This window comes from Pituophis catenifer, unplaced genomic scaffold (genome assembly GCF_029215685.1).
Source record: "Pituophis catenifer annectens isolate HBS135680 unplaced genomic scaffold, rPitCat1.0.hap2 SCAF_7, whole genome shotgun sequence".
Taxonomy (NCBI): Eukaryota; Metazoa; Chordata; class Lepidosauria; order Squamata; family Colubridae; genus Pituophis; species Pituophis catenifer.
In genome coordinates, this window is record NW_027256887.1 from 83,814,405 (window position 1) to 83,825,359 (window position 10,955).

Below are 10,955 nucleotides of genomic sequence, written 5' to 3' on the forward strand. Positions count from 1 at the left end.
CACCTCTGACACGCGTGCCATAGGTTCGCCATCACGGCCCTAAATTTTTCTGCATGTTTCACATTCTACCACATCAGTCTGAGATTAGTCCATCCCTTGGGTTTGGTTTTCAAATTCTGTAGCAGAGCTACAGCATATATCAGTCTTTCCCACAAAAGTTACAAAATGAATCTCTTTTTCTTTCCTTTTTTTAAAAAGAGCTAGATCTCTTTCTTTATTGGGATTGTAACCTGTTTATCTTGATAATAAATCAGGATTTTCTCACTGGGGAAGCTGAAGTGTAAATATCCCAACCATTTTTTCTGAGTTCAATTTGAGAAGGTTATTTCTTTTGAGACAATGGACACTTAGCTCTCAATTAATTAGAACAAGTTTGAAGGCCTACATGTTTAAACCACTTTTTTTTTCACTTCAGTTGAGAGTAGAAAAAGTGCAGGTAAGAGCAACAAAGGTGATTGGGAGGAAAGGGGCTGGAGGCTAGAGCATACAATGAACAATTGAGGGAACCGGGGATGTCTAGTCTAACGAATATCAGGGCTAGGAGTGACATGATAGCAGCCTTCCAAAATTTGAGAGGCTGTCACACACAGGGGTTTGACCTATTCTCCAAAGCACCTGAAGGCTGGACAAGAAGTAACTGGTAGAAGATCCTTAAAAAGAGATCCAACCTGGAACTAAAGAGAAATTTCCTCAAAATGACAACAATTAATCAGTGGAATGACTTGTCTTCAGAAGTTGTGGCTGCTCCATCGTTTTTAAGAAGAGATTGGTCAACCATTTGTCTGAAATTGTATAAGGTCTCCTGCTTGAGCAGAGGGTTGGATTAGAAAACCTTTTAAGGTTCCTTCCAACTCTGTTGTTCTATATTCAAACAATTTATTTGTATATGTTTTATAGGAAGGTGGTGTGAGTGGCTTCCTGCATGCATTTGTCGCTGAGGTGTTTGCGATGGTCCGAGCTCACGTGGCAGCACTTGGGGGAAATGCGGTAGTCTCCTACATCATGAAGCAGTGTGTGTTTATGGAAAACCCAAACAAAAACCAGGTAAATATGCTAGCCTTACCAAACCCTCTTGGCGTCCATCTGGAGGTTCGTTGTGATGACCCCAAAGCCCACAACGTTTTGCGGAGAAGATGATGGCCAAATTCAACCATTCATGACTTGTTTCTGGAATTTTCAGAACCAAAAGGAAGAGGCCTTTGCCCCCATGAGTTTGCAAAACAACATCCAGTGCTTCAAAAATAATTTGCAAATGGTCCTTCCTAGTGTGTAGCGGCATGGACATACCGGTAGCCCTGTTTGCTACACTTAAAACAGCAGTATCTTTTTCTAGGGTTGCATGTCTGCTGTCCATGCAATCCAAGATGCAGCTGCTTTAATAGGTAATGATCAATGCTAGGCTCATGCGCCTTCATACTCCAAAAACAGTTTTGGAAATAAATCCAAAGCATTAGATAGCCTAATCTGTTGGGATGTAGCTTTTAAATTATGGATTAATCCATTCTTCAATAGGCTGGCATGTCGTCCTGGGCATGCCAGATCTGTTATTTACCCCAAAACTGATAGGTTCTGCTTAAATTAGGAACCAGGCCTTGCATTTTACCTGGGTTAAATATGAACAATGTTTTGTTAACATTTTTTTTTAATTTGATTTATATCCCGCCCTTCTCCGGAGACTCAGGGCAGCTTACAATGCGTTAAGCAATAGCCTTCATACTTTTGTATATTTATACAAAGTCAGCTTATTGCCCCCACAAACTGGGTCCTCAATTTACCTACCTTAGAAAAGGATGGAAGGCTGAGTCAACCTTGAGCCTGGTGAGATTTGAACTTACAGTAATTGCAGACAGCTGGTGTTAATCACAATGCTTTTAGTCTGCTGAGCCACCAGGCTTTTAAATAATTTTAAATTATTTAAATTTTAAATAATTCATGCATCTCTAAAAGGTATGCAGCTTTGAGACTCCAAACGGAGACTCCAAAATAATTATTTTCTTTCCACCTACAGACCCACGCCTAATTTGGGATAAATGTGATATAAATTCCATCATCTGTGATTCAAGTCCTTAAAGCAGACCTGGATATCTGTTGACCGCATAGCGGTCACTGTCTACTTCAGTGTTTCTCAATCATGGCAACTTTAAGATGTGTGGACTTCAACTTCCAGATTTCCCCAGCCAGCTATGCTGTCGGGGGAATGCTGGGAGTTGAAGTCCATCGATCTTAAAGTTGCCACGTTGAGGAACATTGATCTACCCCTTTGAGACTTTGCAAGCATAACCAATCCCTCCTCTCTGCAACCAGGCTGGCCATGAATTCTGGACAGCACTTACCATCACTTACCCCTTAGATGGTGGTGGCAATTTATAAATTTTGTAATTTATAAATTATGTAAAAATCATTAAAAAAATTTAAAGACAGAAAAGTACACGAACACTAATCCAAAACCTCTTTATCCTGATAACTGCTCTAACTATCTGCCATATCCCATATAGGGCTATTGCTATCATGTATATTTCCCCCCCCCCAGTTCTATATCTAGAACTTGTGAAGCTGCCAAAACCACCCCACATTTTATAAGTCTCTGTAAGTTATCAGAAACTGCCAGTTTCAAAGTCCATGAGTCATATAATTGAATATCCCTTCTTCGTTGCTGCAGGCCCAGTGTCTAATAAATGTCAGTGGAGATGCAGTGATTTTTATTCGTGAATCTGAACTAGATGGGATGCCTGCCCAGTTTTCTGCTACTGGTTCCACAAAAGAAACAACATGAAGAATGGAGATGTTTTTATTCATGTGACCATATTTCCAGAGGCTCCGGTAGCCAAGTTTTGTTTCTTACGCTCCGTATATGAAGAATGGCTCCATTTTGAACCACCTTAAAACATCTTTTCCCTTTTCATAAGATCAAAGAAACCACCTCAGAGCTCTCTGGACAGATAAAAGAACATCTGTCTGAAGAACAAACTGGACCATCTATTGTTCTTCAGGTTCCTCAGGATACTGCCCTGCATATCTTAGAAGCACACTGAGATGAAGGACGTTGCTAATTCTTTGATAAGGCAGGAGGGGGGATATTTATACTGAAACTGGAATAACTGGGAAAGCTAAATCTACGTTTTCCATAAAAGAAGAAAACGGCATTAATATTGCCAGATGTTCACCCTGCACAGAGAACTTACCTGTTGGAATAAGCAAGAATAATAAGCATCCTAAACTGGATTTTTGTGGCATGTTTGTTTCTTTGTTTTCATATTAGCGAACTATGGACTATTTTTCTATTGTAATTTTTTAAAAAAAAATGAAATTGCAGTATTGATTATGATGAACTAGCCAATGCACATAGGATTGCTATAGCCTGTCTTTCGAACAACGGGATGCGGGAACAATATTTCTCAAGGCACTGAAATCCCAGCTGCGTTAGAAGAAAAGATCGGGGTTTCTGATCTTCTCGGGTTGTAAACGCTACCAAAATGGAGAAATCACAGATGCCACTGCCCTTCCCTAAACAGCACTCCACTTTGGTACTCAAGACAGGGATTGTGGCAAATAAAAGAAGAATGTTTAGATAACCCTGGCCCGGATGAATGATAAGAAAAAATCTAAGAAATTGCCAAGAGTGATTTCATCCGTAAATTGGAAAGGTAGAGGAGAATTTTGCATCCAGCCATGGATGTTTTGGGTTGTGATAGGAGGAACACTCACCTAACAGAAAGAGAAGCCCCTTAAAAATGGTTTCCTCGGTTCAGTTTCAACTGGTGGACCGTTGGACAGACTATCCATCAAATGTTCTCCAGATGTTCCTTCTCCCTCACCAAACATATTCTTGTGTTAAGAAGAGGCAAGCTGAAATCTTCCAGGGGCTTCCAATATGGAACTTGAAGTACATAATGTAAACTTGAATGTAAATACATGAAAATTTATTGGATTAAAGTGCAGAAACTTCTAGATTATTTGTCCAATTCAGAGATTTCTTTGTAAGGAGAGTGGTGAACGTCACATTCCTATGTACATAAATAAAGCCTCTTTATATAAATGTCTGCTTTGATGCTGTGGATTGTGGAAAAAAAAAATCACACAATGACATTCTGGTGGGGTTAGGCTTGGTTTTCTTTCTGACCTAGAATTCTGCCCCAAATTTTTCAAGAACTGTTTAATATCATAATTTGGGAAGTGAAGAAATACAGGGTGTATTTTTTTTTACCTTACCTTATAACATGGTGTTTGGGGGAAATTTTGATTTCCTGCTTTCTTGCACCATCATGGTACTTTTTCTTAACATTTTAATATCGTCGAGAACATTGTCTCTTATTTTGCCCCAACGTGATTGTGTTTTCTTACATTCTAATACACCTAACACTGAGAAAATAGCAAACTCTTAACTCCTATCCACCTCAGCATAGCCAAGTGATGGAGATATATGTGTTTTTGTGTTTCTATGTTGAAAATTGAAAAATCCTGAAGCTTTCTTGAGTGAAGTAGGAAGCCTCATATTCACCAAGGGAGCTCTTTATGAACTCCAATATTGGGACACTTGGCATGTGTAGTATTATTAATATCCATTGTGATAGCATGTGTATTTAGGGCCCAATCTGGGTCAGTCACTAGGATAAAAAGGTTTAGTTTTCCAATCTTTGGACTCGTGTTGGAGCCCATCCTCAGGGAACTTCCCTCTAGCAGACTGTGTGCTTTGGGGCTATTCTCTGTATATTTATATGGTGCTTGGTTGTGTGTGTTTTTAGTTGTTGACTGGGGTGTTGATGGCTGGCTATTAAGTTGTTTCCTTGTTCTGTCAAGCCCCCACCTCCTAAGTACTTGGTAAGCTGGTGGTAAATCAGCACTCCTGTTCACTGGTGAGAGGCCCATTTCAATCACTTCCCTGGCTGTTTTTATATCCGCTCATCCAACAATCTGCAAAACTGTTATGTATGCCCTTGTTTGTTGCAATGTAAGGCTACCAATGAGTTGGGTTCACCTTGTCTGACCACTCACTTGTGTTCTTGCAATCTGATTGTCAGCTTCCTTCCTGTCTGTCCTTAGTCACAGGGGCAATCCATGCAGAGGATCTGGTAGATTACATTAAAAATATCTCCCCTCTCCAAGGCAATCTTTGCAATGCATGATTTATCCTCTTACGGTAGCCTCTGGGCGGTGTGCAATCCCACTTGCAGATGTCGGGAGCTACTGCTTTCGAAATGCTTTTGATATATGGCAGAGTGTACCATGTGGTTGATCTTGTACCTTGTTCCTTTCTCTCCCTATTGTGTTGCACGGACATCTTGTGACAAACGCTTGTGGGTTCTGTCTGAATTGTTTTGTGTATGTGTATTTAGCATGTGTGTTTAGTTTGCATTTAGTCTTTTAACACGTAAGATCAGGTACTGTGAGAGATACTGAGTTAGGTCCAAATGGGGGAGGATGAGAGAAGTTGTAGATAAACATGGCACTGATAAATCAGGCAATTCAGCTTACATAATTGCCTCTTCTGGAACTGAGCCAATTGGTATGGTTTTGGTTATATATTAGCTCACGTGAGATTTTGGGGGAGGAGAAATTGTTTTTATCCTCCAACAATTGCTAATTTTTTTTCTCCCAGGGGGGACAGTTATTGCTAGTAGGCTTGAAACTCAAAAGCAGCTTGTCATGGCTAAGGAACATGGTCTGTTCCTTAGGAAGTTTCTGCTTTGTAAAATTTGCACACCTCGGTCGGCAGGCTGGGAAGATAAGAAATGATCTTCCTTTGGCCAGAGAGACTAATTTGCTCCATCTCTAATCTTCGTGTTGAGTTTAGGTCTAAAACCTAACATAAAATCTGTAATAGTGAAGCCCTATTAAAGTGTTTTCCAATCTTAGCCATTTTAAGATGATGATGTGGCCTGCCAGCAGAGCTGGCAGTAGAGTCGGACAGTGAGAAGGTTGGGGAGGACCTTGGGCCAGTCCTGGGGGCTGGGGAAAGCTTGGATGAGAGCTCTGCGTCGGAGGCAGAGCGGGAGGTAGACAGCAGTGAGGCAGAGGAACAGCTGGACCCCGTTCCCAGTGCGCGCATGCGCAGAGCTGCCAGAAGACAAGATCAACTCACAAAGCAGGGTCGACTTGGAAGTAAAGCCATACCTTGGATTGGCCCCTCCCATAGGAAACAAAAGAGGAGAGAATGGGGAGGGGGCTTTTGCAGGAAACAATTCGTTCGTTCCGTGACTCTGAGAGACTCTGTGCCAAGTTTTGCCTTGTATTGCATTTGGAAACAAGTTACGTGGCAGCCTGCCAAGCGAGATAAGGTGTGTTGATAAATATTCCTCTGAAAGACTGTTTGGGCAGGCGTTGCTGACTGTGAATGAAAGTAATTCACAGTCGTGTAACTAAAAGAGGTTTTGCCAGGACCAAGACTCTGCTTCCTGCTTTTTAAGGGAGCCTAGGTCAGAACAGATATTTGGAGCAATATGATCAAAGCCATAGACTCCCCTACCCCCTTAAAGGTCTTTTGTTGGCTACTCAGATTTCCAGGACAATTGTAGGCATCTCATTCAATGTCTCGGACAGCATCTCAAAATACAAATAAGATCTCTCAAACTTGCCTTAATTCTAAAAATTTTATTGCCTTCTTCAAGATCTCAAGATACCTCTTGAATTAAGGGGTAATAAGTAGTAGGATCATGTGAAATGTTACCACTAGTAAAATATTCAACTTGGGTTAAGACTATGGCAGCTGTTAAAGGAAATTAAGGATTCTCTGGTGCCACGGCTCCTGTGCTGTTATACAATGAGAGCTTTTTTAAAATTAATTATATCAATGTTTTCACACAAGCTCTTGGGCTATGGAGGTGCTACTGATGCCAAGTTGTTTGAAATAGCCACAAGGGAGCAACAGAGAACAAAACGAACTCCGTCCGTCTTTGACTAGCAGTACTGTTCTTCTTAATTACAAGGATTTCAGAGCACTACGCTGGAAGCACACCTCTTAATACTGCTTTGACATCAGAAAATCATGATCTAGCAGGCTCATGTTTCCATTTGACTTGTCTTGCTTGACTGCAATTTGTTTGGAAAATATGTAATTACAGCGCATTACTGTGCACAAAGCCTTTCATATCTGCAGCTAAACTAGAAATAATGAAGCCATTCCAAAGCTGAAACATTCTGATCCCAATGCCATATTTATTCCCATCTCAAGGTCAAATCACTTCCAATAACATCAGAAGAGTTTGTGATACCTCGGGAAAGGTCAGAATTGGATGTTTGGGGGCAGAATGTTTCAGTCACAATGTTCTGCACAATTCTAATTTAAACTATCACATTTGACCTAGTGTTTTTACAACCAGGGGAAGAAGAGAGAAATATTTGATTGGGCCAAACCAGGGGTCAGCAACCCACGGCTCCGGAGCCACAAGTGGCTCTTTGGGCCCTCTGCCGCGGCTCCCTGTCCCATCACTGGTTCGCCCTGCCCCTCTTATTTCTTTTATGGACTCCAGCCTGAAGCAGCAGGAAGTGAAGGCTGCCTTACGTGAAAGCAGGTACAGGGCACCTTCGCTCCTGCACTCTCCTCCCCGCTCCTCCTCTCGTAACTCCCTGTCCGGCTGTGGCTGAGCCGGGAGTGTGTGCATGTGCGGAGAGACCCTCCTTAAGTGAGCTGCTGCCTGCCCCCCGCGTGCCTTTCCTGAGCTTTGGCGCTCGCTTGAGGAGGGTTTCCCTGCCCGTGTGCAGCTCCCGGCTCAGCCAGAGCTGTCCCGGGCATCCTGAGAGGAGGAGGGGGAAGAGAGTCGCCGGAGAGTGCAGGAACGAAGCTGCCCTGTACCTGCCTTTGCGCCACATTTGCACATAAGGCAGCCTTCGCTTTCTGCCACTTCAGGCTGGAGTCTCCCTGCGTGTGCGAATGCTCCCGGCTCAGCCACAGCTGGCCAGGGAGTTACGAGGGGGGGGGGAGGACGGTTACCCAAAAGGAGTGGAGGAAAGACACACACACACACGAACACAGAGACATAGAGAGTGTTCTGTCCCCAACCACACGCGCACACACACCAACAGACGTTCAAGAGTTAAAGACCAAACCAGTTGGCAAAATCCTTTTCCTTATGATAACAGAACTTGGCAACAACCTAGTGGCTGCCTGCCAAGAGTTTATTGTTTACGAAGAGGAGAGATAAGTTCTCCCCACTCCTGGTACATCAAAAGAAACAGCTCAATAATTACGGAATCAATCAAGTCCAGAGATAATCCAGCAAAGTCTATAGCCAAAAGTCCGGCAATGCAGAATGGCGTGGAAGCTTTCAGCTTTGTTCGTCACAAGGTTTGACTGGCCACCACGCTCCCTTTTATATCCTGTGGGGTGTGGTCCAGTGACTCAGCCTAATCTCGGGCACGCCTTTTCTTCTGTTGCGTGCGCTTATCTCTGTGACGCTGGCGTGGATTCAGCCAAGACTCATTACCCTCATCACTGTCCATCTGTGGCTGCGTGGACTTGCTTGGCCCCGGCCCTATCTCTTGCCCTTCGGCGGACACCGAAGGCATTGCCAGAGAGGAAGGTCCTGGAGAGGGAGGCCTTGCCAACTCCTCTCCTTCACTCTCGGAGTCCTCTCCTGCCGATGACAGAGGCTCAGGTAACGGAGCCACAACAGAGAGACACATACAGAGTGATATGTAGAGAGGGGGTGAGAGAGAGATACAGGGGGAGAGAGACACGGAGGGTGGAGAGAGATAGGGAGAGGGGGAGAGAGAATAGTTTTGTGGTTGGGTAGGCGTGGCTAGGTGGTCATGTGACTGGGTGGGAGTGACATTGCGTTGGCCACGCCCACCCAGGTTTTGTGGCTCCTGGTGTGCGTTTTTTCCTGTAGGAAACTGGTCCAAGTGGCTCAGTTTCACATCCTACTCAGTGGTGGGTTGCCCCCGGTTCGCACCAGTCAAATTGGGGCGATGACCCTCAACCTCCCAGAAGGCAATGACACTTGAACTGAACGGAACAGTCCAGGGATTACTAGCCAGATCCACCCTTCCTTATCTTCTTGAGATCAGACAAGCTTTATTGGATGCTACTCTTGGTTGCGACTTTCCCGTTCCAACAGTGCTTCTCGTTTGACTGGGGAATTCTGGGAGTTGAAGTCCACACATTTTAAAGCAGCTTGAGGCTGAGAAACGCTGTTTCAGAAGGAAGCAAAACGATGTGGATGGAGGAAAACGAAGGTCAGCGTTATTTGTCATGAGAAGTACTCGTGCAATGAATTAATCAAAAAAATTGCATTAAAATGGCTCGATCATTTATTCTGATATGGAGAATATTTGCCTTATCAGAGCAGCAGTGAGGACCTGACCCTTGCTGATACTGGGAAAACAAACCGTGGTGCCTATATTATAAATCATCGGTGCCCTATGTGCATTTCTTCTTCCGACTTGCATTGTTGTTCTGCCCCAGCTACGGACCCCAAAGAACACAGCACACACAAAGTCCGTACAAACATTAGTTTACTAATTAAGCACTATCAATGAGCTTTCTTAGTAGTTGTTCGAACACAAGTACAGTTTAAATCATCTTTTCTGAACAAGGGCTGTTCATTTAACTTCATTAACAGCCGACAAGAATCCAAAGAATAATAACTCAATTCTGAGGCACAGTATTTCAGATACCCGCAATCTTACTGTGGTTGGCAGAATGCCCAGAAGCAATTTGCAGGAAAACTGACCAGAGAGAAACGAGTCAAATCTAACGTTTCTGGAATCAAGACACGAAGGAATATGAACGAAGTTGTTTCCTGCAAATTGCATCAGTTGTCGTCCTTCCTTAAATAGGCTAGGGGAGTGGCCAATTAGCCCCAAACCTTACTCTCGAGGAGACCTCCTCCTGAGGAGCCACTCCTGCCTTTTAACAGCTCTGCGCGCTCGTGCATCAAGAAGAGGCTCCTCCTCTTCTTCCTCTTCACTTATAGGAGCTTCTGGAGATTCTGAAGGCCCTGGCTGAATCCCCACCTCTGGCACCACATCTTCTCCAGCCTCCTCCTTGTCTGACTCAAGCGCCAGCTGCACAGGCTACTGGCGCAGCACCACACCAGCCTCCTCGCTGTCGGAATCAGCTTCTAGCTGCACAGGCCGCTGACGGGCCACAACAGTTATGTGGAAATCTTATTTTACAGGCAATGACAGGGCAACAACAGCAGTTTAGTCAGCCCAAACACAACCGTCAATAAAACATAATGTTGCAGAAGCAAAAATTCCCTCATGCCGAGCATTGGTCTGGTAGCTTCTGAACTCTTTTCTTGGAGAAATGACTTGCTATTGCTTTTCCGGGGAAGCTTCAGTGGTGGGTTGCTATCGATTCGCCCCAGTTTGGGCAAACCGGTAGGAGTGGTGGCGGGAGGCTCCACCCACCTGCCCGGACGTCATCAAATACGCTCTCCGCATGCGCAGAAGTCGTGCATGATGGGTGGGTTCTACTTACCTTTACTACCGGTTCGCAATGGGGCCACGCGCATGTGCTCACTTCGCTTCTGTGTGCATGCACACGCTCTTCTGCGCATGCGTAGAAGTGTTCTGATGACGTTGGGGTCAGTGGATGGAGCCTCCCACCGGTTTTACTACCGGTTCCATAGAACTGGTTGAACTGGGGGCAACCCACCACTGGTGCGCGAGCGAGCGATGTGAGCGCCTGCACGAACCGGTAGCAAAGTTAAGTGAAACCCACCCCTGGGAAGTTTCCCCTCCCCAATCTAGCCCAACCCTAGGATTCCTTGGGTTCTTCCAAAAATTCTAGGAGATGAGCGTAGAAAGGATGAATGGGGGCCAAGCTCACACTCCATTTTTCACATGTGTCATGTGCTCAAAGCTGCTATGCTTGACTTCCCACCCCATGGATTCCTTCTGGGGCTGACTCTGCTTCAATGAGTGACACACAGCCTCGGTCTGCGCTCACACACACATACCCCGTTCCCAAGTGTGATGGGACCACAATTACTTGGAGTCCCACCATGACAAAT

At 44.4% G+C, this 10,955-nt stretch overlaps 1 protein-coding gene across 4 annotated transcripts in view; it reads left to right on the top strand.

The window, feature by feature from the left end:
- The window catches only part of C2CD5 (C2 calcium dependent domain containing 5), a 91,958-nt gene extending 87,942 nt beyond the window's left edge, over window positions 1-4,016 (top strand). For all 4 annotated transcript variants that reach the window (XM_070946585.1, XM_070946582.1, XM_070946584.1 and 1 more), the window contains 2 exons: window positions 898-1,044; window positions 2,660-4,016. In XM_070946585.1, coding sequence (XP_070802686.1) covers window positions 898-1,044; window positions 2,660-2,773 — 261 coding nt within the window. In that variant the 3' untranslated portion in view covers window positions 2,774-4,016. The remainder of the gene's footprint in view (window positions 1-897; window positions 1,045-2,659) is intronic.
- Window positions 4,017-10,955: the final 6,939 nt, after the last annotated feature.